General features: G+C 39.3%; 1 protein-coding gene across 2 annotated transcripts in view; it reads left to right on the forward strand.

Annotated features, from left to right (window-relative positions):
- Positions 1-27,010, forward strand: part of NELL2 (neural EGFL like 2) — a 156,047-nt gene that overhangs the window by 11,959 nt on the left and 117,078 nt on the right. For both annotated transcript variants that reach the window (XM_065857926.2, XM_065857932.2), the window contains exons 3-5: positions 9,693-9,843; positions 22,961-23,134; positions 23,239-23,335. In XM_065857926.2, coding sequence (XP_065713998.1) covers positions 9,693-9,843; positions 22,961-23,134; positions 23,239-23,335 — 422 coding nt within the window. The remainder of the gene's footprint in view (positions 1-9,692; positions 9,844-22,960; positions 23,135-23,238; positions 23,336-27,010) is intronic.

The raw sequence follows: 27,010 nt of genomic DNA on the forward strand, positions 1-27,010 counted from the left end.
GTGGTCTATCTCTCAAAGGATGTAGGAGTATCTACACCCAGCATGATCCTAATCCAGAGGTGCCATGGTGGGTGCTGGTCTTCTGCAGTCTGTCATTGTATGACCCAGTTCACCACTGGAATATGATATACTTGAGAAGCTTGAATTGTGTCGTATTCTGGGAGAAGGGTAGTTAATGTAATCCCACTTGATCTACACCTAGCACAATCTGCTTGCGTGGTTTATTGTTGCCATTAAGTTTGTACTTGATTGGTTTTAATTGATTAACATTTGTTTACCTTTGGTAGCCTGCTTTTTCATTTGTAAAAAGCTGACGACACTGTTTCCTGCTCTTGTCCTCCCTCTTGACATGACTTGTATGACTCTTTATATTCTGACCATGCTATACAACTAGGGATTGGAAATAAATTCAGTCTTTTACCAGTTCTCATGTGTGTCATGCCCTTATTACAGTATCAGTAGGGCTGCAAGGCGATGCATTATTTTTCTTGTGCTCTTCAGTCTGTGTCCCAGTGTTAACAGCGTTTCTTGGTGTGATATTTTTGTTTGCTGTTAGGTCAGTTTGACACAAAGTGCTCATATGAGAGCATGCAGCCGAGCATAACTAGGTGCAGATGGCAGCAGCAAGGAAAACAAGACAGACTTGGTTTTCTCCACAGGTTTCAAAGTGTTCTCAAAGCAGCTTCTAGAAAACTGCTTTGTGCCTAAAGGGGTGTGAGTATGTGCATGTATATAAAGTTATAAAGCTGTAGCAGCTGCAACCTTTTAAATGTAGCTGGAACCTGTCTTGAAGTGAAGCAGTGGACAGAAGTCCCACTCCACTACCTCTGTGTCCTTGTTCAAACCTAATAGGTTTTATAGTGGGTATTGGCCATGAAAAACCTAAAAACCTGTATGTAACAGCACTTGAATCTACCTATGAGGGAGCAAATACAAAGAGTCTTCAGAATTTAAAGAGGAAATGACAATAGTGTTGGAATGTAGACTAGGGGAAAACTAGTAATCAAAAAAGCTATTCTGTCACATAATTGATAACTTGGAACCTATCAGTCACCAGAAAGCATTATAATAATACATACCTGGGGCAGAACATAGCATACAGCACACATTTTGATTTCCTAGGAGTGGAATTTCTATAACAAGAAGTTGTGTTTTAGCTTTGTCATTTTGTTGTCATGTCATAGGTCCCCACTGCGTAGCACCCGCTCTCCTGGTGATATCTTGCATGAGGACATGGTTACTGTGAGACGGGTAGTGTTTCCGGTGGGCAAGGAACAGTGGTTTTCTGTATCATATATGCTTTTAAAAATTCCTGGTAGTGCTTTTGTGAGGTGCTTCCCTCTGTGTTGATGCACACATTCCTTATATTCCTTTCAGAAACATTCAGGAGAGCATGTTCACATTTTCTTTGGGAGTTGTTTTAGTAACAATCTAGCATTGTAGGATAAAAATTGCTTGTTAAGCAAATCACCTGCTTCAGCCTCCTGTGTTAAGAATACAGATTTCAAATCTGGAGCCCTACACATTAAAATTCAGGTTTTCCTACAATTAGATTTCTTATATTTTCACTTGTGAAAGGTTTGAAAAATTGTCAGAAATATGCTATTGTAGATACAACCACTAGAACCTTTACTGTATTTGTTTCCCTCTTATGTACTTTTTGCCTACTGAGTCCAAAAGTCTGACTTGCTGAGGCACAGCTGGGCTGCTTTACCTACGGTAAATGGCTCCCACTTGTAATCCTTGTGTAAGTTCCTTCTTTGCCAAAGACACCACAGCCAAAAGGAAGATGAGAGATGTCTAAGTCTTTTAGCATTATGGTCAGGCAAATTAAGCCTGGTATTTAGAGAGCTGTGATACCTAGTCCTGATGCTCAAATGGATGTTTATAGTGGTGTGAACCTGCCGCTTGATCTCTCTGCATCTCTTTCCTTCCCCGTGTTGTATGGATCTACTAGGCAAGCAAAATTGCTGTATGTGGCTGTATGTATTGTGCTGCTGACACACTGAGATACATCACCATTGAAAGGACATTTCCCTTATCTGTAATCCAGGTGGGAAATCATGCTGATAAGATGCACTGTTCATTTGACAGCTTCACCAAAGCAGTTGGATTCAGCGTGGTTAGTAGGTGGCTGGGCTGGAAGGAAAGATCCACCCTCCCCATTCCACCCAGCATGGTCTAAGTACGTGTGCACCACAAAACATGATTTTGTAGCCCTGATGTCAGGATAATCTCAGGTGTTTGGCCATGTTTTGAAAGAGCTTGATTATATTTTAGTGGCTAGCACCCAAGAAGTTGTTTTGTAGACCCACAGGAATGCAAAGGAGGCTCTTTTAGTAGGGGAAGTCAGTAATCGGTCTGTGAGAAGGTAAGCTTAGCATTACAGAAAGATTCAGCTTGATGTGACTTCCTTGGTTTCTGCAAGCAACCAGTACATAAGCTGAGAGGCTTAACCCAGCCACTAGTATAATCACTCTCTAATTAGCATTGCATAATTTCTTTTGCAGAATGCTTTTAGACAGATTTTGGTGGTATTATTGTCAATTTACAGTAGAGTGCATAATGTGTTATAGTTGTAGTTTGCCCCATACAGTTTTGGATTTGCAAATTCTTTCCTAAAGAGTCATCCAAGTTAGTTCTAGGAGCTGGCAGAAATGATCGAGGGTTTGCTGCCACTCAGTTACCTTATTCTATCATATTGGGTAGAAGGTTTTCCCCTATTAAATATGTTATATTTTAATTACACTTGCATAGTTGACAATTTTTAATGTTGCTTTAGCTTAAAGAAAAAAAAAGTTGAAAAAGCAAACCAAGCAAAAACTCCCTGGGGACTTTGACCATGGAGAAGAAAACATTACAAACAAAGTACTCTGAATCAAATCAGGATTACTTATGCAAATGCACAAACTACTCACAATTACACAAGCAAGTTAGGTCCTTAACAATGGTTTGGTTATTTTGGATCAGACACATTGCAGCTGTATTAGAGCATATGTGTCCAGACTCTCAATACCTTTTCCCCCCTCTTGTCCCACAGTAGATTTGTGTTTTCAGCTGTGCAAAAATTACTTTAAACACACAAGTATGTAGCCAGCAGGTGAGTTTTGGCCAGAAGTGGTATGATTAACATTTTTTGAGCATATAAGTATGAACAGTCCATATAGTAGGGGAAAAATGTGTGTGCTCAGAGGCAGGTTTTTCTTCTCATCTCGTGTGTCAGTCTGTTGTGACTCCTGGGACTTTGCATATGGTTTGAACTGAAGGAAAGTCCTTGCTGGATGACACACCAAAGCTGTAGCTGACATTCAGAATAGAGAAAGCTACAAAGCAAAGGCAATTGGAACCTCCCCAAATCCTGCAAGAACAAACTGTGACATTTCCCCCCTTGTTTTTATTTGATTTAATGATTTGGCTTCAAGTCAGTTTTTGTTGTGGTTATTTAGTTTCAGCTCAAGTGCATTTTGCCCTCTTCCTTTTCTCCTTCCCATCCATAGCAGCTCTTTCTGTATACATCCTTGCTGAGGCATTTCTTTAATGGAAACAAGAAAGGAGGCACATAGAATTTGTGATCATTGTGGTGGTGTCTAAACTACAAGGGTAGTTTGTGGGTATCCCCCCTAACCAGTCTGTGGGGTATCCCAAGGTCCTGATCATTCAGCTTGGGAGATTTGCTGGAGTCCTTGCTCCTGGCATTTGTGAGTCCTTGTTCTGGTGAGACCAGGTTGTACCCAGTTTATAAGGAGCAGTTGGGTGCATAAAGTTCCAGATGTACCTGGTTGGATCCTGACACATGATTAGATTGTAGTTCCAGTGTTCACCCAGACTTGGGAACTGGGAAGTGCTCCTGGGCCCTGCAGGTCACGCACCTCCTTTGGGAATGGCTCTGCTGGGAGTCTCACATGGTCAGTGTTCACCCCATATCTTGTAGTCTTTTAAATTTGATGTGGAATTGCAGCACCTTCCCCCAGACTCCTGCAGAGCTCCTACATGCAGCCTTGGAGAAATCAAGTCAGATTCATGTGGGTTTGGAAAACTGTAGCTGCTCCTGTTTTGCTGTTCTCTCTGAAATGATTTGGAATCTATGAGAAATGAATGAAAAAATGTGTAGGAGAAGTAGCTAAAAATGTGTTATCAAATAAAGAGACAGGTGTATGAAAAAAAAAAAAAACAACCACCAGTCAACCTTTCCACTCAGGTATCTAGAGCATAAAACTTCTAGCAGGGTTTTGCTCTAATAAAGGTTGTTTTACTTCTTCCTATCTTCAGTTTTCATTACAGGAATGCAACTCCTGAATTTGAATGCACCATGCTCCATTTAAAAACCCACTGGACCCTTTCAGCCTTGTGAAGATTCTGCTTCTGGATTGGCTTTGCATGCTGCTCCATTGGCTGGGACCAGCACAGCCCACATTGGTTAATTAAATAAAAGAACAAGATAAAGTAAATGGCCTCAGATATTGTTACGCTTTGTAGGCTGTGTGAAACCCCTAGGTAAGAAAAAGGTTAGCCAAAACTTTTAATATGGGCAAGTGACAAGATGTGAATATATGGTTGCAACACTGATCCTGACCACTGTAGGAAAATGAGACAAAATTGAGCTAGCATTTTTATATTTTCCAGAGTCTTTTTAGCCTGCAGGCCTTTTCTCACAAACCACTAGAATTTAATTTGGATAGTTCAGCAAACCTACAGTCAGATGTAGAATTGATTTATAGATGCTGCTATTAAAGCTGATTATGTGCACATGGAACAAAATGTGGAGCTCAATTAATCAGAATCCCTCCTTCAAAGACCCTTCTGCAGGAGTTTTTTATAATTCAGTTCACACTGTGTGTTTAGGTGTAGATGCACTTCAGAAACTCAAGAGCACACCCTTTGCTAAGACAAGTTATCCCTTCCATTTAATAACTGTTTTTATTGTGGACTGGAAAACATCTGTAATGAGTGGCTGGTCCTAAACCGTGTTTGCATCTGATCTTTTCACTGTGCATTTTAGCACGCTGCTGATGCTGTGCATGGAAGTTTTCCTGCTCACCTCCAGTGACTTGTTCATGGGTGCTTCCAACACCTTTTTTTTTTCTTTGGTGGAGTGGGACCTTAGCTAGTAATAGCTGGATTGGTTGCCAGATAGGGTTCCTCATATGTTTGCCTGAATGCAGTTGTCACCATAGGGATGAGGAGAAGGAATTAAAGGCTGGTGGCAGAGCAAAGGTTAGAACTGCGTCTTTCTGCAGCAGCAGTTTAGATGGGTAGAAGTGCCTTTGAACCTGTGGAGTGATTACTATTGAAGGTTAGACTTGCTGTCTTGGTTACAGTGTAGTAATTACAATCTCATGAGCATGAAGGAAATAACAATGTCTGCACTTGACATCTCTAGGAGACACGTGAGTGGCTTTGGTGTTTGCTGCAAAGCTCTGACTGCAGATTGTCTCAAAGAGGGAAAATGTTGCCCAGTTGTCATGGCTGTTGCAAGTGTGAGGTAGAGGCAGCCACCAAGTTTGTCCTCTGAAGGGCTGCAGGTCTTATGGTCAGTGATTTTCTTCACTAGGTTTTCAGATTGCTTTACAATGTAAGGTCTTAAAAGACTTGGTTATCTGTGCCTGTGGACACCTGATCACCTCATCTCTAGATGTTGCACCTGAAGGTTGACTACAACCTACTGTTCGTCTTTGTCCTTGTAAATTGTTGTAATTGCCAGCCATGGTATGAGTTACAATAATTCTCACTTCCTCCAGTCTGTTGTGTTGTTCTCAGTACTTTGCTAACTTGCATGTTTTGAAACAGCTGCATGTGTTACTGCGTGTTATTATTCCTTCTGAATGCATTTCCATGCTGTAACCTTTGACTTGAGTGAGGAGTATGACATGCTTTGAGTTTGGATTTTTGTTTGTTTCATTGTCACTTTGAACTTTGTTCTTCTGTAAATTAAAAAATGACTGTTGACACTATGGGTTTGTGAGTTATTGTGTGGTTGAAGTAAACACATGCGGTATTGTAGGAAAGTAAACCAAACATATATGTAGCATGGCTAGAGGCAAATTTCTCACTCAAACTAATAGTTATCTAATTATTGCGCTCTAACATGAAAAGATTTGTGCCTTTGATTTTGTGTATTAGAAATGTTCACAGTATGAGGTTTTTATATAACTGTTGAGAAACCACAAATTATTATCTGAGATATACCAGTTTGATTTTTCCAAGCTATTATGGAAGAAGTCCAGTTCCAGTAAAGTATTTTCGTTGGATCTTAAAATGATTACTAGAAGCCAAATGTCAAGAACAAGCCTGAATCAGTATTTATTGAGCCCAGCTGGTGATCTGTCAAGCACCTACTGCTGGTTTTCAAAGACAATTGGAATGAGGGATTTGCACTGTTGTGTTAGTCTAAAAAGAATGGATCTAATGGATCAAGGACCTTTCAGGGATCTTTCTTTAAGAAATCTACCTGGTGCCCGCCCTGAGCAAGGGGTGCTGCGCTTCATCAGAGTAGCAGTAATTCAAAAGCTTGTGTAGCTCTTTGGTACAGCAAGTATGAACTTGACCTATTTGCAGTACCAAAACTGAATGGCCATGTGTTTTGGCAATTTAATACTCTAACAGTTAATGTGATGATAATCTTTATATATAGACTTCCAGCATGATCTAATCAGGTCTTGATGCTTTTGTCTGTATATGAGAAGATTTAAGGCCATGATGAATGATTATAACTCTCTCAGTGCAGCAGTGATGACTGGCAGGGCTCTGAAGAGCTCCAGGTGACCATGAGGGTTTGTTCCATTGCTGAAGCACAGGCCAGCTGTAGTGCAGTGTTTGCATCCCAATAGCTCCAGGTAGAATAAAAGTGTGTGTGGGAGGGAGAGATAATGATTTAGATGCAATTGGAACTGGCCTTGTATAATGATAGGGGTGATACACATACGCTTTCTTTCATCAGTTGATAATGAGAAAATAATAGGAATTTGGTAGAATTAATATTTCTTTCTAAGTGAAAAGTTGTGGATTTTATTTTTGTTAAGTAAGCGTGGTCTCCGTTGACTCTTTTCCACTTCCAGCATAGAGCATTTATGATTTCCACTGGTAGGATGTGATAGCAGTTAAAACTAAGTATGATGTAGTGAGATAAGCCAGAGGATAACTGAGAGAAGCACCCTAGCATCTTCCAGGGTTTGGAGCTAGGCAGGGAAAATCTGGATTCTTGAAAAGGTAGTTGTTCTGCATCTTCCTTTTTACTAGCATTTCATTGTCGTAAGGGAAACCTGAGAGAAATCCGTTGGAGACGATGCAACCAGAACAAGAAGAGCCACGGAATTTTCTGCAATTCTGTTATTTCCTGCAATCCTGGCATAACTTTATTGTTTTTTGTCTTGCTTGACTGTTTTTCCCTCCAGCCCTCTTCTTTTCCTATTTCCATATTAAATTACAAATATTGTATGTCCAACTCCAATATGCATCCATGGAAACAGATGGTATCTGTTCAATACCTTAATGCCTCTATACTATGTATTTCTGGGTGTTCACTCTTTAATCAGAGTGAGACTGAAGTGACCAGACACAGAAGCTGTTGGATGAAGGACCTGTGCAGCTTCTTCACTGTCAGGTTCATATGGGTGTGTGCTTTATCAGCCCTGTATGAATGGCAGGGAGCTGAGAGATGATGTGGAAATCATCTTCAGAGCCTTTTTTCTCCACCCTTCCCTTTCCTCCTGGCAACTCCCACGATGTTTCAGGTGAGGGGGAATTAGCCTGAATTAGCGTGTCTGAAAAAGCATAGGCTGTATACTCTATAGGCTTCGTTTCTATATCATCTAATGAAGTCACAGTGATACATCTCTACCAAGAAAGTCTGAAAGAAATGTAAAAGGTTCAGTGTAAACATGTAAAGACATTTTGGTGTAAACATGTAATATGTTTGTTGGCCCCAAAAGAGACTCTGTAAATGCTCTAATGATTATGAACCTGCAGCGGAAAATGTTGGCTGGGTTTTCTAAGCTGAGCAACCCAGCTCCCCTCCATGGCAAACAGGGTTGAAAGATGTGCTTTGCACCTTGGAATTGGACTCTGTAGGCTTTTAAGTCTGTATTTTCCTGTGTTTGTCTAGATCTTGGTAGGAAATCTGCGGTGAGAACTGCAGCGCGTGAAGATCCTCTGATTGTGATTAGAGAACATGTTCCTGTGTGTCCTTCCTCTGCTCTGTCTCTTGGGAGTGGATTGTTTATATTGCTTGAAATCGTTAATGCAGTTAAACTATCTTCCAGCATGCAAACCTATGTCATTCTGCTCTGTTGGTGTCCCATGGCTAAAAGTGAACACTTTGATGCAATTGTATTTGAGTTGCCTTATGATTAATTAACAATTTCATTAAAATACCATGGATTTCTGCTACAGTGAGTTACGCAATCCACAATAAAAAAAGATGTGAAGTTTCACAAAAAAAGCTTTAAAAGATGTATTTGTGTGTGTGTGTCTTTTACATTCCCTTTTGTTTAAAAAAAAAAAATGGAATTCAGTCTGTGTGACACTGTGCAGGAGCTTGGTTAGGACTTCAGGATTGTGCAGGTTGTTGTGTTTCTTAAACACATACTAAAAAATATTCCTGGTCCATAAACCACAATAAACTGTTTGCTGTTAACAGACTAGCATTTTTATAGGTACAGCTTGAAGAATAAACCTTGTTTTCTGAACAGCAGTGTAAGCTCACTTGAGAGCTCAGCTACAGCACTACCAGAAGAAAATGGCTTGTTATTACAGTCAGCCCTCTGCTGCTGTTGCTGTCCCTGAGTTAGAGCAGGATGGTCAAATTGCAATGAGAAGAAGCATGTGAATTGATTTAGTTCTTACACAGTTGATTATACAAGCTAATGAATCGATTTTGTGCATTAAAAATATATATTATTTTTTTCTAGTATAATGTATTATGGAAAACCTTGGGGATTGTTTTTCTAGTATTTGATATCTTATTTTGTGAATTATGTCTCCAGAGGGCTTAAGGTTGAATCTTTTTATTTTCTATGCATGTTCCATGCAAATTAAGCAGAAATATTGCTTTAGTCTTGGTTGAGTGTGGGTTTTTCAAAGCAAAGTCTTGATTGTGTGTGTGCAGTTACTCTAACAAATGTTCATGACATTGCATGTAAGAAGCAGCAGCAACATACTGCACAACTGGAATATAGAGTGATTAATTAGCAACAATATAATTTGAAAGATAGTGAGTTTTTAAGTTCATTTATAAGTGTTACTTCAAGCTTAGAAAATTGTCCCTAAAGAGGTGCTATTTTTTTTATTTTTTAAAAATAATTTTCCATAGCTATTAAGCATAACATTTTTGTAGAAGTCATTAAAAAGTTGTTTGGGTTGTGCTTCACAGCTTAGGCTCATTTCCAGTGTTGTCACTCTGTGTTTCACTGTTACAAAGTCCATATTTTCGGCAAGATATTAAAGGTACCATCTGGCCATCCATTGGGAAAGTAGAAGAGTTATGATTCTGCATTAAAAACAATACCAGCCCCACATGCAGAACGGAATAGGTGTCCTAGAAAATGTGTTCTCTTTCATTGAAAAGGTTCCCTTGCATGTAAAATATGATGTTTAAAATGCCAGAAGTAACTTGTTATTTTGTAAGCTCTTTGAGTTGAGAATGTAAAGTAAAATAAGACTTTATACTGAGTGTTTTTTACCTTTTTGGTTTTTAGATACTTCAAGAAGTGTAAAGGCATCTCCAGAAACAGCTGAAATATTTTTTCAGAAGTTAAGAAATAAATATGAATTCACAATCCTGGTGACCTTAAAACAAGCCCATTTGAATTCAGGGGTTATTCTCTCTATTCATCATTTAGATCACAGGTAAGTGCTGCTACTTGTATGCTAGTTATTGAAAATATATGCATTTATGCAGTCAAAAATTGAACATAAATTGGGGCAAAACTCTTGTGTAGCAGGCCATTTACAAATATTTATAGTGTTTGGGTAGGCATAAAGTGCATTTTCATGAAAAAATCACAAGTCCAAATCAGCCAAGGGAAGGTGGAACAGCTGTTACTCTTTAAATGTCTCTTGCCACAAAGGGCATGAAAAGCCAGTTTTCTCTTCATTCATAACCATGAGGACCAGATGCTCAGCTGGTGTAAAGCTGTCATGTCAGTGTAGCTACACTGATTCACAAAGCCTGGCCCTGTATGTCCACCTCTTCACCAGCTGGTTTTTAACACTGCAAGCAGTTTAAAAAAAGCAAAAAATAATCCTCCGCTTATGGGCTTACACCTCCTATGAATGGCAGATTGCTTTACTCAAAATGTTGTTTGTCAGCCTTAAAAAACTAAAGTGAATGACGCAGAACTTTTAAGGATTATTCACTTGGTAGGATAATGACTACTAGAGAAATAAGATATTCTTTATGTATCTGTCTGAGTAATGGCTATTAAAGATAACTGCCCTATGATTCTGTGACAGAATAAAAAGGAGTTTTAAAATGTGCACTTTCTAAGCAATCAGTAGCACAAGCAACAGATGATCTCTGCTTTAGGTTCGTAGTCCTCTTTATTTTCCTTTGTACAATCCCATAATTCTTTCTCAATAGTCTCACTACAAAATAGAAAAGAAAAAGTAACGAGAGATATTCAGGCAAAGCAAAATATTTGTTTCTTTTTCATGAGTGTACAAGTTTTCATTAGCAGGCATGGCATAAGTTATTTTCTGCCTTATTCTATTTCCCAGAGGCCCCATCTTCTGCAATTCACTTATTAAAAACAAAACCAAAAGCAAACCAAACAAAAAACTCAACCAAACAAAAACAAACAGGAAGGAGAAAAAAAAGGGAAAACATTCCGAAGAAACATTATGTGAAGTTTATAAAAGCAACTTCAAACATTGCAAGGGGATGTTTGAGTGCCTGCTGGATGATGTTTACTGATGTAACATCATAGAAGAGCCAAGGGACTTCTCTGTTAACTGTTAATACTACTTATCTGCAGGAGTGATGTGCAAGGGACAGAACTGAGCGGTTGTGATTTTTGGGTTTTGAACTCAGACTGTACCACCATATGTGCAAATCATCCCAGGTGGAAGAGTTTATTTTGTCTCAAATGGAAGAGCAGGTCTGCAGTGGCAGCTGTGCACTGACAAAGCTTGTTTCTACATTTATAGGAAGAACATAGATTGGTTGAGCTACTGATCTAATTGAAATTTCAAAATTGGAGATGAAGCCTTCATGTGCCAAAATAGCTGCTGAGGTGGGCAAAGAGATTGCCAATGTGAAACTCTTAGACTCTGGAAAAAATAATAACCATAGCCTCTCTGAAAGGAGGCATTGTTTCCTAAAAAACCTTTCCTGGCCTCAGGACTTGTGTGAAGAAAAATACACGCCATAGGAGATTAAAAAAAAAAGTGTAGTGTGTAACTGAGTGAAGCCTGACAAACATTATCTTGGAGAATAGCCAACTGGGAGAAAACACTGTTACTTAGTGAACATAAAGAGTGCTAAAAATACAAAAAATAGTGTACAATGAACTTTCATTGGAGGATTGCAGAAGAATTTGAGATGTTGTTTGGGAAAATAATTAATTCTTGAAGGGAGTAAGACCGGGCATCTAGACCCTTTGTTAGTCTTACAGGAACAAGAAAACATTAAATCGATTCTATCCAGCCATAGCAGAGAAAAGAAAAGGTTAGAGCAGCGCTGGTGTCCAGGTTGCATGGTCGTACAAATATAATGCTGCTTATGAGATTTGAATCTGGTTCATCCATGTCATCTGCCTATGCCCATATAAAATATGCTTGTAAAAGGGTGACAAACATGACTCTGGAAATCCTGTTATTTTATGTTGGTATATTTTCAGGGATGGAAGATTAGATTTTTAACAATATATTGATAACATTATACTTTTCCAAGAAACTTACCTTAAATACCTTAAATATTAGCAGGTTTTGTTGTTACATTTTCATCTTCTCCTTCTGTATATTTGCATACCTGAATCTGAAATATCTAACTGCAATGCAACTTCTAGCTGAAATCAGTTTATCTGCATTGTATGTGTAGGTATTTTCACCATGGATGTGTAACTTCGTGGCATTGCTGAGCATTTTGGAGGCCATTCTTCTCTTAACTGTGGAAATTTCTAGTACCTAAGTGATACAGTGTTTGTTTATAAATTTTCTATAGGGATGTATGCTTTGTTTTTTTGGGGTCTCCATCTGAACCTTTGGATAATCAAAGAGGAAGAAAAACCTTCTAGATTCTTGAGGCCAGTAGAGGTCATTAGGTCAGTTTTGGATGAAGCAGCTAAAGAACAATCTACTTGTGAATATTTTATCACATTCTTTGAGAGAGAATTAGGTCATCTAATGAAAAAGAAACCTGAAGAATTTTTTTTCAAATAAGTTAGGCCTAATCTGATCCTCTTACAGTCAGAGAAAACGTTTGTTAGCCTCAGCTGGTGTAGAATCAGTCTCAACAAGAGCATGGCCAGAAGGAACTTGTGGCTATTAAGCTAGATGTACCCTTAAACTTTTAATAAAGACATTGTGATCTATTCTGTCCCAGGATGTAGAGAATATTGTCTGTGTGCCATAGTAGTGTTTGTTTAAATTAATGTGCTAAAATGAGGGCTGACTTGGGTGTTGATAATACTGAAATTAGGCTAGCATCTCGAAATAGTCTTTAGTATCTGTGATAGCTTTTATTTTCTTTTATGATGAATGACAGTAAAGACAAGTGAACATATATTAATATGAATTAAAAGGAAGCATTTCGATAGGTTGAATTAAATAATTAAGTAAATTAAATAACTGCTTCTTTAGTGATGGATTTCCATTTCTCTGACCTTGCCCACTTCTGTCCAGGGACTTGTTTGTAACAGTCTTGTAGTTCTTTAAGAACTTCTAATGAACGCTTTGTCGGAGCAGTCATCACAGTTGGAAGAAGGAGCAATGCCAGACCTGACTCCACTCCTTTGCACCAGCTTCAGCCTTGTATAGCTCCTCTGCTGCATTGTGTGATTGAATCACATCTGGCTATATTCTTAATTTCTTAATTGAAAGCTCTTGCTTTTCTGTGGTGAGGGAGTAGAATGATGGTGAGCAAGGCTGGAGGTGGCAGTAACTGAAGGATTTAATCAGTCATCACTCAAGTAAGTTTTCACATCTTAATTTACAGTGATTTCATAACCCCTAATGGTTCTAGGGTAGGAGAATTTGTAGGGTATAAAATAAAAATGTTTGTTGAAAAACGTGGTAAAATGTATGTTCTGTTATTCAGTAGCTTGGGAAATATTTTATGCATTTTTGAAAACAGTGTAAAAACTCATCCTCTCTTTCAATAGATCTAGGGACTTCAGTGCAAGTATGCTAATTTACAACAATTGAGAACATTTCCTAAATTGCAGTTACTTGTGTTATTTTATAATTTTCTTTAAAACTACTTACTTAAAATAGTTTAATGATTCAGAGTTTACTGACTTAGACTTTGTTGTCTAGGTATTTTTTCTGATTCCCTTTTGAGAAACATAAAAAATTAATACTCCCACTGAGATAAGGTCATGCAACTACTTAAGGCTTTGAGTCTTAAGAAGTTGACAGGACTGCTCTCCAAAGTTTCCCTTCTAATGTCATGTGTCCCTGGGCTATCAGAGAGATGCAGAAGTTCTCCATGTAAATCTGAGACTTGGACATTTGCTGGGGCTGGGCTGTTGCTGTCACCACAAAAAGTGATTCCTAAAAGGATTTTCTGCAGATATAGTAATCTTTCACTACTCTATTAAATGCTTTTATTTTTCTTTTTCTTGTTGACTGTGAAAGCTGTTTTTGCCTTTTTTAATGATTGTTTTTCTCTAGTATTTAATATATTAAAATATTGTAAAACTGATATTAAAGAATCTGAAATAATACCTGTAACTATCCCTTTCTAATTTGTTCGTATTTGTCTGCAGGGATTGCTGCTTTTCCCTGGTGACTATAGAGTCTGAGGTGTTCAGGCAGTGGTAGTTCTGGGTACATTGCAGGTGATACTTCCAAGAAAACTCCTGTGGTATCAGAGAATCCAAGTTGCACATCCATAGTTGTTCAGATGAGTTTCAGGCAGCTGAATGCATATTTCTGGGCAAATTTAGGTATGGCATATTTCTGAAAGATAGAAGTTACAAATGTTTTCTTAACTTGAGAGCATCACCTTGACCATGTAGAGTGCCCTGTCTAAAATGCATTGTACTTTACAGTAATGAGGTAAATATTTTGAATTACATTAATGAAGTAATGCTTTAAGTCCAAGTGGAAGCGCTGTTATACACGGATTGCTGTGTACTTGCTCTCAGCCTTCAGTTTAAGCGGTATTATCCTCCTCATTTCCCTTCTGAATTTGTCTTAGCTACTTCTTGATGGAAGAATCAGCAGAGATGATTTTAATCTGCAATGGGGTTGTAATATATGTTAGGTCTCACGATTCCATCATATTTTCATTTAACTGGCAACAGTGGAGTGATGTAATAAAGCTTTTTCCTCTCTTTGTGGTTAGATGGCTTTATGCAACTAATGTTATATTCATGTCTCTTGAGATACTGCGTATTAGGACCCTTAAAGGATGAAATCATTGGATTGTAGTTTAACCATTCTTTCCCTAAGTTAATGCTTTTTTATATCCTGAAACAGAGCACCAGAATTAATAAAATTTTGTGGATGGGCATTCCCTACACTTAATTGTGTGTCTCTACTAATTTATTCAGTATCTGCCTTACTTAACATTTGTTTTTACAGCTGTTGGTGTCTTGTGATTTTTTGCTTTCAAATGGGCAGTAGTGTGTAGCAGTTTCAGACCTCTTTCTGTGTCTAGGAGGAAATTACCTGAGACAATTTCTCTCTCTTGCAGATTTAGCTGTACAAGGAGATAAGTTGCTAGAGGTGAACTCCTGGTGCATAAATTTTGTTCTATCATTTGACCGTTGTATTAAAATAGTGGTGGAACTGTATGTTCTCTGTTCTTGATGTACGAGTATCTGTATTTCTGGACTGCAGTATGAAGTCTCCTCTCTGACACCACAAAATCTGCTGCAAATGCCTTACACTTCGAAAAACTTTCAATATTTACTGCTTAAACCAGTACTGTTGGTTTTATTTGAGAGCTTCTCTCCCCCTCCCCCGCAATAACTTGCAGAGTAGACATTAGGTAACAGTAATGTGGAATTAATTAATTTTCAAGCATTAAAGCTGTATGTGGCTGTTCCCTTTGCCAAAAGAAGTAGTAGCTTATTTCTGGTTTATAAACCACTCTGTGCTGTTCTTTTTTGGAAGAGTGGAGAGTTGTAGTGTTCTGTATTTTTTTTTTTTTTTGGTTGCAAATCTTAGTTGCTGTTTCTTACTATTCTGACAATTATGAATGCTCTTAAATTTGTTCATAACAATCAATTGCTTTTGAATTGACTTCCTCTAGCAATTTAAATCTCCTCTGGTGTCAGCTTCCTCTTCTTTTGATGCAGTTTGCATGTTTGGTCAAAGGTGTCAAAAAAAAGCATTTTCTTACATTCATTCACTCTCTTTCTAGTGTGTGAGAAGATTCTGTGGGTGAAAGCATTCTCTGTGTGGCCATTGATGGTTTGACTGGGCTCTTGTCTGTGTCCCAAAAGAGGCAGGCTCCATGTTTCTGTTGGTTTGAGAGATTAATTTCTATCCCTGAATGTGTGGTTGGAAAAGCAGCAGTTTGTATTGTATTCAGTTTAATGTTCTCATAACATTGGGAGTGACCTGTTTCTTTAAGTGTTGTTTATAAGGGATGTTATTAGATTGATTGATGCCTTGTCACTATTGCCTGGAATTTTTTTGCTTCAGTTTAGTTTACAGTTCCTGACCAAAAAAAAAAAAAACGAACAAAAAAAATAGCCTTTAGGATGTAAATTCCTGTAATGTGCTTGCCTTAAAACTACCTTTCTGTAATTTCTGTTAAATCAAGTCAAGTTAACCTGCCTGCTGATGTAAATCATAGTGCCAAGTAATCCAGGATGATTTGGTCAAGAACTTGTTACAAAGGGCTCCTGTGAGCCCAGAGTTTGCATTGAGACTAGTGACAGACCTACTTGAATACAAGACAAAAGACTTGTCCCTGCTGATGACACTGAAAACCACCACTGGAATAGTTGAAATGTGAGTTTTGACAGATACCATTATTCTTCTACTACTGTTTGAAAGGATTTCTGTTAACAAATAATAACAAAGAAATCTGTATTCTGTCAGAGTAGGGGTAGGAAATGTGAAGAGTTAGGTTGAAACTGGCTTTTACTTTTACTGATATATATATATATATATTTATATATTGGAAGGTTGTTTATTGTATTTGCAGTCCTCTTGCTCTCTGTGGAGAAACTTTGTCAAGAAAAGGAGTGAGAGGGATGGTTTATGCCATTTGGTTTTAGTGTTTGATCTGGGAAAGTTTCTTCCCTCCTTGATTTTTAGCACAAAAGGAAGCTTCAGATAGGCAAAATTGATATTAATGGGACTGTGTCATAGAACAAAATGGCAATAAATATCCAGTGCATTGGATTAGAGAGAGAGATGGGAGGCATGAGAGCAATTGCTCAAAAGCAAGAATTGTGTTTCAAAACGTATTTCTTGGTTTGGGAATTTGATTTCATATTCACATCTCGGAACAGGGATGGCATGGATAATTTGCTGTAACACCAGGTCTGAATTTGTGCAAGGCCAAACCAGCACCTTTTGGGTGAATAGCTCTTCTTGGAATGCTTTATGGAGCTTGATGGGACCTCAGCTCTTGCTTCTAGCTCCTGCTGAGCTCCTACAAGTGCTGTGGGATGACTGACTGGGAACCTTGCCTTGTTGTCAGCAGTAACATTAGGAGGTCTGGGATATCTTACTTCTGTGCTGACCAGGCACTCTTGGATCATAGTGCAGAAGCTATGGAGACTCTGCAAGGGGGGAAGGCAAGATTTTGCTACCCTGATTTAGGGACACAGTTGAGCTCAAAGACTGAGAGGTGAGCAGAGAGAGCTCTCAGGTGAAAGGCGAGTTCTTGCCTTCAACACCAGCAAAGTCTTCCAGATCACAGCAGCCACACTGAAATCAGATGAGGGGCTGCAAGATGTTGATAGAAACAAGATCTTATTGATGTATATTTTTCTCCCAGATGCTTAATTAGTTTGAGTTGGGTACAGACATGATGTCTCTCTGCCCTTCCAGGCATCTGTCACCTGGCGGTTCTCTCCCATGAGCATCCTGATATGGAAAGTGTTCCTCTGTGCGTCTCAGCTTGGGGCTCTGTCTCCACATCAGGAATGCACCTTCCTCCTCTCCAGCTGTCCTTCATAGCTATACAGTGCGATAAACGGTGGTCCTACTGGAACAAAGCTGAAATGGTTGACCTTTTTTGTGGTAGAAGAAAATAAACAGCAGTAGAAATGTAAATGCCAGAATGATCAGTAGCTCATTGCTGGGTACTTCAGAAGCATTTTCCTCGCACTGTTAATCTCTGCTCTGTCTGATCTGGAGCAGGGACTTGAACTTGGTTCTTTTCCATCTGAGGCAAGTGTCCTGAGGAGTGTCATATTTTTTTTTTCCCCTCCTATTCAATGCAGTAAAAAACTTTGTTGGCAGCACTTGGCCAGGGCTGTGCTGGTAAACCAAACAGCACCCAGGCCCAGGCTGGAGCACAGGTCTGCTATTGCCCATTCTGCGTAATTATTGCCGTCTTTCTTGGCATGGTCTTGTCTCCTGCAATTAGCACCCTTGCAGATGTCAGGGCACGATTTGTGGAGCAGCATTGGCCTGGGACTGTTCCCGACAGTGTGGAAAAACCTACCCATTTTAGGGAAAAAATGTGAGAGCATCCATATGGGGGTGAGTCGTAATGGAGCACCAGTGTTAATATTTGTCTTCAGGGCCAGGGAATGGGCCTTGCTGGCTTTATTTATTAGTATAGGCATAGGACTTGAGATCAGCTTACTGAATTTAGGTTGCTCTTGGAGCTGACTTAATCTTTCTGATTGAGGAATTCTACATGATGGGAGAGCTTCATCAGGTCGACCTGAGAGACTGGTTTCACTGTCCTGTTTGTGCACTCTGTTTTGATATGGGAAATACTCACTTCTGATTTCAACCTCTCTTCACTAGGGATATCTGCTTCCGAATAGGTAATAACTGCAACATTTAAGAGCATTTGAGAAAGTCTTTCAGAGAATCTTAGATTTAGCCTCTCTCTCTGTCGTGTTATCAAGTGTTTCATCCTGGACCCTACAAGCCTTGCTGCAAGAATGTTTATTTCTGTCGAAAGATTTAGTTTTAGTGAATGGATCAGCATTTTAGAACAAAGATATCCTATGCCAAAACATTATTGGCTTGCTTTAAAACTGTATTCAGCATAAGAAAGGGACAGAAACTGACTTAGTGGCTTTTCTGTCCACTGTGGATGTGTACTAAGTGCTACCAACTTAACCAGATAAGTGAAGACCATTTTTTTTTATTTATCACTCCCCAGCAAAACTACCAGTCATCTCCTCCCTACGTGAAGCTCCAGATAGTCAGGGAAAAGGGCAAAGCCAGTAAGGCCCAGTGGTAAAGTGAGAGGTAGGGACTAGTGTTTTACAGGTCTCGTGCAGTTGCCACTTGGTGTTTAGAATCCATCTGGGGATATTTGGGTGCCATGTTGTTCTGGGGGGTGTACCAAGTAGTAAATACACCGAGCTAATGTTTCAGAACACTTTAGCATTACTTCAAAAAGAAAAATAAGGCTCACGCTCCTGACTACCCTGTCATCATACCATGGAAAATAGCAAATAACACATTGCTGAACGTGGTGGCTGTGTGCCATGAATTGCTTTTACATCTTCATAGTCTACACTCAGCAGGATTGCTTACTGCCATTGTAGTCATAGTTTGCAATGAATAGGGTCTACTGAGTAGGATGTCTTTTTCTTTTTATGTTTTATGTAATTATACCTAACAAAAAAGTCATGACTTTCATATCAAAAATCTTCAGATAAATATTTTTCTAAGCAATGGAGATACAGATTTAAGTTTTTTCTTAAGTACATACTAGTCTTTATTTTTTTTTGTTCTCCTTTTCTTCTTGGTGTAGATCAAAGAGCTGTGAAGAACTCTTTTAACACTATACTTACAAATGTGACTTGTAAAAGTTAAAAACCCAACAAACAAAACAACAAAACACCAGCCCACATTGTAATAAATTCTTAAGCAGCAGTCACGATATCTTGCCTTTATCTTCTAAAGCATTTATCTACATGTTGGAAATGGAAGTTGATTTTTATTAGTTGCCTGGAGTAAGAGTGGGCAGCTACAGTGTGCATTTGCTGTGAGAGCAGGGATGCCAAATGCATGAGTGAGCCATCAAAGACTTGGCATTACCAACGCTGGCTGTAGCTGGAAGGGCCGTACATCCCTCTTCTCAAAGGCTGCTACTACATACACCAGGACCATCTGGTGTTTTACCTCCTACATCTCTAGCTTTTTGCTGTACATCCTGACTTCCACAGTCTCCTTTGTGCTGGTCTGTCACAGCCTGAGGAGCAGGTCCTGCCCAGGCTCCTGCAGGCCATGTGCCCTTCGCTGGGACAGACAGTAGCAGCTTCACAGCTGAGCAGATCTGCTGGCTCTCAGCTCTTATCCAGCAGTGATGATGGATGAGTGCTGGGCAGCAGAGAATACATTACTGTTTTCTGTCTCAAATTCCTCTGGGAATATGAAAATAAGCTCAGTCTTAGTCAGTACATCAGGGTTTGCTGTCTGACTGGTTTTCAAGCAGAGCGTCTTGGTGGCCTTTGCAATGGTTGTGCCTGCACAGACTTATCTGCAGAGATGTAACAACCTTTTTTCAGGTTTACATTTTCCTATCCATGTGTCAAAGGTAGTAAACCTAAGCACATATCATCTCCCCACTAAATTAAATCCATTTGACCCAAAGTGTGTGAGGGTTTCAAGGGGTTAAAATCAAGTAGGCTGGTATTGATTAAACAACCACAGAGATCATGGACATTAGTAAAGGGGGAAGCAGCTTCTGCTGCTGTACTGTCTTTCTCATTATGGTTTATTTTTCACTCCAAGACCCATTTGCAGCATAGAGGAGTGACTTGGAGCTGTTGGGAGAGGCAGTAGTGATGTTAGTAATGGGAATTACTGAGCTGATGCTCTCCCTGCAATGGCTGGACTGGGCTGATATGGACAAAAGAACACTGATTCAGCTGATGGGTTTCCCTGAAACTTTTCAGTCATGAGATTCTTGTTTAGGAGAAGACTGCAGTATCATGCAGTTATTATATCCTTTGGGAATATGTCCTATAGGAACTAAGATCACTCTCTTTTCTCTCTCAAAAGATTAGTAGTCCTGAGCATACAGAGAAGTGTATTTTTGTCACTATAAATGAATTTTTAAAGTCCAGATGTATTTGTTAATGCTTAGCCTACTTTCTCAAAGACTCTTCCAAAACTTTGGAAAGCATGTACCCAAGTGTTACAGCCTCACAGATGGGATGAGAAGCCTCACTGGGGGTAGACCTTGGATTTCCACCCGTATCTGTCAGTGCTGAGGCTTGTCCCATCTTCTGAGACTCATGAGACTGAGACAGAGCCATTTAAGTCCAAGAAGTTAAGCAGATCTAGAAAAGTGAGATAGCAAGCACACTATTTTGAAAAAAATAAAGTGGAAGTGGTAAATTTTCACTTCCCTGTGTCTCGGTGTTAGGGCTTTAGTTCAGGCTGAAGGGAGTATTGTTCCAGCTGTCATTCCACTTGCTTTTCTAATTTTTCTTACAGCCTCTACAGATTATTAGTAAACCATAAATTATTCTCCTAATAATTTTCCTTACAGCTGTTATTTTCTTTTCTATTTTGATGCACATTTTCTCTAACAATCATCAAGCCTCTGAAGGTAGATGTATTTCTTAGTTTACCAAATGGAACAACAGAGATTGCCTGTGTATCTCAAAACAGTGTGTTAATCATAGTTAAAACAAAGCCCTAAGTGTCCCCAGTTTTTGTGCAGCTTTGCATAGCAAGTTTTCCTCACTTATTGCAGCGTCATTGAATGTCAGCACCTCTCTCAGCAGTTCTTAATTCCTGATTTTTTTACAGTCAATCTTCTTTTGATTGGGAAATTCATGTTTCATTCTGAGAGATTTCCTTGTCTTACTTGCATAAGGGGGCAACGTGAGTGTTCATTTTATACCTTCTGTACTGACTGTATGTCTACTGGTGTAGTTTGTTCCCTACCTGCATCTTTGTGTGCTGGCATCAGTTCTCTCATTGAAGAGATGAGGAGCTATCTCTTGATTCTACCAGGAGATCATATTTCAACATATCCATCCCTTTCTTCTTCTAGATTGTATCTTCAGTGGGGTGGAGATACTTAAAAGTTGCTGGAGGACTCCAGTTCTCTAATGTTCCACTTCTTCCTTAGGTTGAGAGTGACCTTATTTTTATCCTTGAAGCTTGAGTTATGAAGGAGGTTATTAAGTTGAATGATCTCCTGCCACTATTGCCCATTTTTTCCAGCCAGACCTTCAATTAGTTTACAGTTCTTGCCAATGCAAAAATTATTTTTGGGCTACAAGGAGGTAAATTATCTCAGATTATAAAATATATTGCTGACTCCAGTGAACTACTGTGTTAATACTGGTAAGGAAGAATAAATTACCCTTTACCAGTTTTGCCAAAGGGTAATTGTTATTGTGTTGTTGCTAGGCATGTTCCACCGTGAAACACTGTGAAGGAAGGTGTGCAGTGAACCCAACCTCTTCCTAGGGAAAATGATGGTACAAGATGATTTTGATTTGGTCTCATCTTCGTTCTTGAAAACTGCAATCATTTTCTTGTCTGTTCTTTAATATAGAAACCTTGTTCAAGTAAATGACATCACCCTAAAACACATGTGCACTGAGATTGCAAACCACTGTCATGCCTGATTGCAGATGTACCAGCAAAACCAGACAAAAATGGATTGTCCGTTCTCGCAGTTGTGCATCTTGCCACATACAGTTATTTTCCTTGCTTTTTAGCTGTAGGCTGCATGTGATTATTAGACAATCTGCATTTCTGTTTTTCTTTCCTGTTTTAAAAGCATTTGGCGGGGGGGATCACTTAAAAATGAGAAACACAGTACTTAAAAGACAGATGTTTTGTCAAGCTTGTTCCCAGAAGAGGTCTGATGTACAATAAATAGGCCTATCTAAGTACCAGGTTTAGTTGTGGGGTAATTTTTAAATTGATCTGCTGGAATTTCACCAGCAAAACTTCTGTTTGCAATGTGCAGATCAAGTGTATGGTGGACTTATCTTGGTACAGCTGCAATACTGGATTTTTTTACCATATATATACATATATGCATATATATGTACACATACACACATGTATATATTAATATATGTGCACACACACCAATACACATACATATTTAACAAAGCAGATATGTACACATTATAAATTGTTCTGAAGAGTTAGCACTTCTTGATTTTGTATTTCTTTGGAGAAATTTCATTGTGAAAAATGGAAGGGGTGTTAACAGTACACCCAAAAGCAAACAAAGCAGTGTCCAGTCTTGGTTCTTGCTTACTTCCCTGGTTGGTAATGATTAATGACGTTGTTATCACAAAACTTGGTGTTGTCTTCATACCTTCAGAGTATCCTTACTGTGCTTTTAGGATATGAGGCATTTATTCACAATAGGGTAGCTATATTTCCAATCATATTGTGTTACGGAAAATAGTTTCTTAACAGAAAAAATATTTGGCTTGGGATCTTGTGTACTTACATGATGACAGTTGGAACCTGCTGCTCTGTATTATTAAGAAGAAGAATGCAGTGCAAATCTGAAAAGTGTCTACTTTCATCTTTGTGTCTCCTTGCTTGTTTTTCCCTCTCTTTTAAGTTGTCCCTGCATCATAATGGGAAGTTGTGTTATGTAAAATGTTGCTGTGCTGATAGGAATGGTTCATGACATGATGATACATTTGTGGTACAGGTACCTGGAGCTGGAAAGCAGCGGTCATCGGAATGAAATCAGGTTGCATTATCGTTCAGGCAGTCATCGCTCCCACACAGAAGTATTCCCATACATTTTGGCAGATGATAAATGGCATAGGCTTTCCTTAGCCATCAGTGCCTCTCACTTGATTTTACATGTGGACTGCAATAAGTAAGTAAAGAGTGTTGTTTGGTAAGTTATCACATTTGAAACATTCCAGCTCTGAGTAAATTAACTGATGACAACTTGGGACTTTCTTTGCCCTTCCTTTTCAGAATTTATGAGAGAGTGGTGGAGAAGCCCTTCATGGACTTACCTTTAGGTACAACCTTTTGGCTGGGACAGAGGAATAATGCACATGGTTATTTTAAGGTATGCATTCTCTGAAAGGAAAATAGTGAGCTTAAATAAAAATGATTAAGGGATTGAAGCATCTTTCATAGGAGGAGAGGATGAGAGAGCTGGAGTTCTTCAGCCTAGAGAAGAGAAGCTCAGGGGCAATCTCATCCACGGGTATAAATTCTTGAATGTGTGGCAGGAATGAAGATGAAGGATCCACACTCTTCCCAGCTGTGTCCACTGACAGGCTAAGGATTAATAGGCAAAAACTGAAACACCCCGAATTCTATTTGAACATAACAAAACAGTTCTACCGTGAGGTGGGTCAGAATAAGATGAATATGGAGCTTTTCAAAAGCTATTTGGACACCCTCCTGGGCAACCTGCTGTGGCTGATCCTGCTTGAGCAGGGGAGTTGGAGTAGATGATCCTAGGAGGTGCCTCCCAACCTCAACCATTCTGTGCTTCTGTAATCATAATAGTTCTGAGTGTTGTGTATCAGCATATCTGATGCAGTGAGCTGTTTCCACCAGACTGGACTGCACTAAATAAAGTTGCAGATCTGCGTGCACAGGGCTCAGTGTCACCAAATGACACAGCCAAGAGCAGCCTAAGACAGGGAAAGGTAAATGGCCAAGTGTGACAGAATTCGAGGAGATAAATCATAGAATCGTTTTGGTGGGAAAAGACCTTTAAGATCATTAAGTCCAACTGTTAACCTGACACTGGCACTAAAGCATGTCCCTAAGAACCTCATCTTCACATCTAAACACCTCCAGGGATGGTGACTCAACCAGTTCCCCTGGGAAGCCTGTTCCAATGCCTGACAATCCTTTCAGTGAAGAAATTTTTCCTGGTATCAAATCTGAACCTCCCCAGTGCAACTTGAAGCCATTTTGTCTTGTCCTATCACTTGCTACTTCGGAAAAGAGACAGACACCTTCCTCGCCACAAGCTCTGTTTCACAGCTAGCTGCATTTTTTGTGTGTCACAGAACACTGCAGTCTAGGGAATTCCAGTTTCATTGCCTTTATGAGATTTAGATTTCATCACAATATCTTCTTGGCTCAGAAATGAATGAGATGACTAGCATCAATGAAGAGAATGGTTTTTTCCCCAGAGGAAGAATATTTGTACATGCTTTTTTTGCTTACTGCTTCTGCTTTGACACACATATACAGCAAGCACCTGGTGTTTAGCAAGATGGAAGAAGTGAATGCTATGTTGAACTGAAGTGTAGATTTTGATTCCTCTGAGTCCATCAGGTGGCAATCACTGGTCACAGGACCTATCAGTGGTTTGGCCTCAGTCTTCTCTGGAGCTGCTTTAACAAATGATGGCTTTCCTGTGGATCCCTTCCACACTACAGTCCCGTTTTCTTCCGTGTAGGTATCTTTTTACTTCTGCTGCAAAACAGAATTGATGATCTTGATCACAGACCAAATAAGTTTTTAAAATACGGCCTGCTAAACTTTTTTTTCAGTGTAAAACATTTTGACTATGGTTTGGCACGAAAGCACGGAACTTGCTGTGAAAAGTCAGTTTTTGGAGGTTGAAATACTGTTTGCTGTAGTTAAATGCTAATTTATGTCCTTGTGTATGAAATACAGAGGTCCAGTGGGGCACTCAGATTTGAAAGCTGAAGCATGACTTTGGTTTTATTTTTCAATTTAATATGTGTTTTCTTTCCTCCAAAAGACTAAGAGGATAGCTGTTAAACAAGATGCAAAATTGTATTTCTATCTTAAATAAACAGTTGACTCCAAGAATAAAATCAGAAAATATTGATACACTGCTTGAATTGATCTCAGATACACTTTGTTTATTGTACATGCTTATATTAATAATTAATAGTTTTAAAAATATTCCTTTATTTTTTTGTTCTTTCTCAGTTTTTGACTTGATTATATTCTTCTTTCTGCCAAATCATGTTCACTGTGAAGAAGCTCATTAGATGTAGAATAATAAGTACTCCAGTGGTGGACTGTATTTTTTGTTTCTTTCTTTTCAAGAAGGATAGACTTAAACAAAATATGTGGAGAATTTTGCCTCAGTTAGAAATATAAACCAACTTAACAGAAATACAGAAATGGACAGCTGTTAAAAGAGCATTGATATAGCTAAAACATACTGTGCTAAGTGATTTCTTTAGCATAATATAGTACAGTGGTCAAACTGCATCTAAAAATGTGACATGGAAGACAGAAGAGTCACTAGTTTAGAAGAGGAGGACTTTCAAAACTTCCTGGTGTTTTGGAGAGCCTATCTTTTTAGACACTAGCTGTGGGACAACTACTGATCTGATTTTGAGAGGTCCAAGTGCTTAGCTGTTTCCAAAAATTGGACTACTTTGAGTGATTAAATGGCTTGTCCAGAGGGATAAAAGTACTGTAAATCCTTAGTCACTCTAAAAAGATTTTATTTGCTGTATTGGATTTTGGACCTCATATTGCTACACTAAACCTATGTGCCTGGAGATGTATTCACGCTGGGTTGTATTAGGTCTGAAGTCTGAGAGAGCAATACTGGCTATCTGATTTCTGGTACTATGTAACTTCTCTCAGTACCTGGCATCCAGCAGTGTGTTAATTTGAACCCCTAGATTCTTTAGGAGCCTGGCAAAGCCTCTCATGTACTGTCAGGAGATTCTGGTTTGGGGAACCAGTTGTGGTAGATCTCACAGCTCCCTGTTATTTTGGGAGAACAAAAAGGAACCTGAATTCCTGGCAAGTGGCAGAATCAGCTCGTGTCACAGCTGTTATATGATGAATAACACTCTGCAAATAGTTGGAGGAGCTTGACTGTTGGTTAATAGCTAGATGATCTGGATACTGGCTAATGTGTTCAGAGAGTTTTAAAGTTGAATGGGTTGGACCCTGCCTTTCCTCCTTTTCATGAAAATGCCATAACTTGGGTTGACATGAGTTTGAAATTGATGACTCCAAGGAAGGAAGGGAGGAGAAATTAATACAGTGAGCTTTTTGGTGTGCTCTTTAAAGAGGTCTTTGCTCCTGACTTCGAGAACACATGCTGTGGGAAGTCGTGATGTGAAGCCCTGTCTCAAGCACACCTATTTTTTCACTGTTAGAATCATAGGATCATTCTGGTTTGAAGAGACCTTTAGGACAGAGTCCAACCATAACCTAACTCTAGCACTAAACCATGTCCCTAAGAGCCTTGTCTGTATGTCTTTTGAACATCTCCATAGGGATGGTGACTCCATCACTTCCCTGAGCAGCCTGTTCCACTGTTTTACCACCCTTTCTGTGAAGAATTTTTTCCTAATATCCAATCTAAACCTCCCCCTGTGCAACTTGAGGCCATTTCCTCTTGTCCTACCACTTGCTACTTGGGAGAAGAGACCAACACCCTCCATGCTACAACGTCCTTTCAGGTAGTTGTAGAGACTGATAAGGTTTCCCGTCAGCCTCCTTTTCTCCAGACTAAACAGCCCCAGCTCCCTCAACTGTTCCTCATAAGACTTGTGCTCACCAGCTTCATCCCCCAACTCTGCACTCTCTCTAGCACCTCAATATGTTTCCTATAGTGAGGGCCCCCAAACTGAATCACTGGAGTTCCTTGTGCAGCGCTGGGGAGCATCCAGTAGCCCTAGATGATAGCTTTGTTATGGTGGAAAGGTAGGCACGGTACATAAGTACCCTCTTAGTTGCTCTCCAGTGACACCTGCTCTTCTCTGTAGGTCACTTA

The sequence above is a fragment of the Patagioenas fasciata genome, chromosome 1 (assembly GCF_037038585.1).
Source record: "Patagioenas fasciata isolate bPatFas1 chromosome 1, bPatFas1.hap1, whole genome shotgun sequence".
NCBI lineage: Eukaryota > Metazoa > Chordata > Aves > Columbiformes > Columbidae > Patagioenas > Patagioenas fasciata.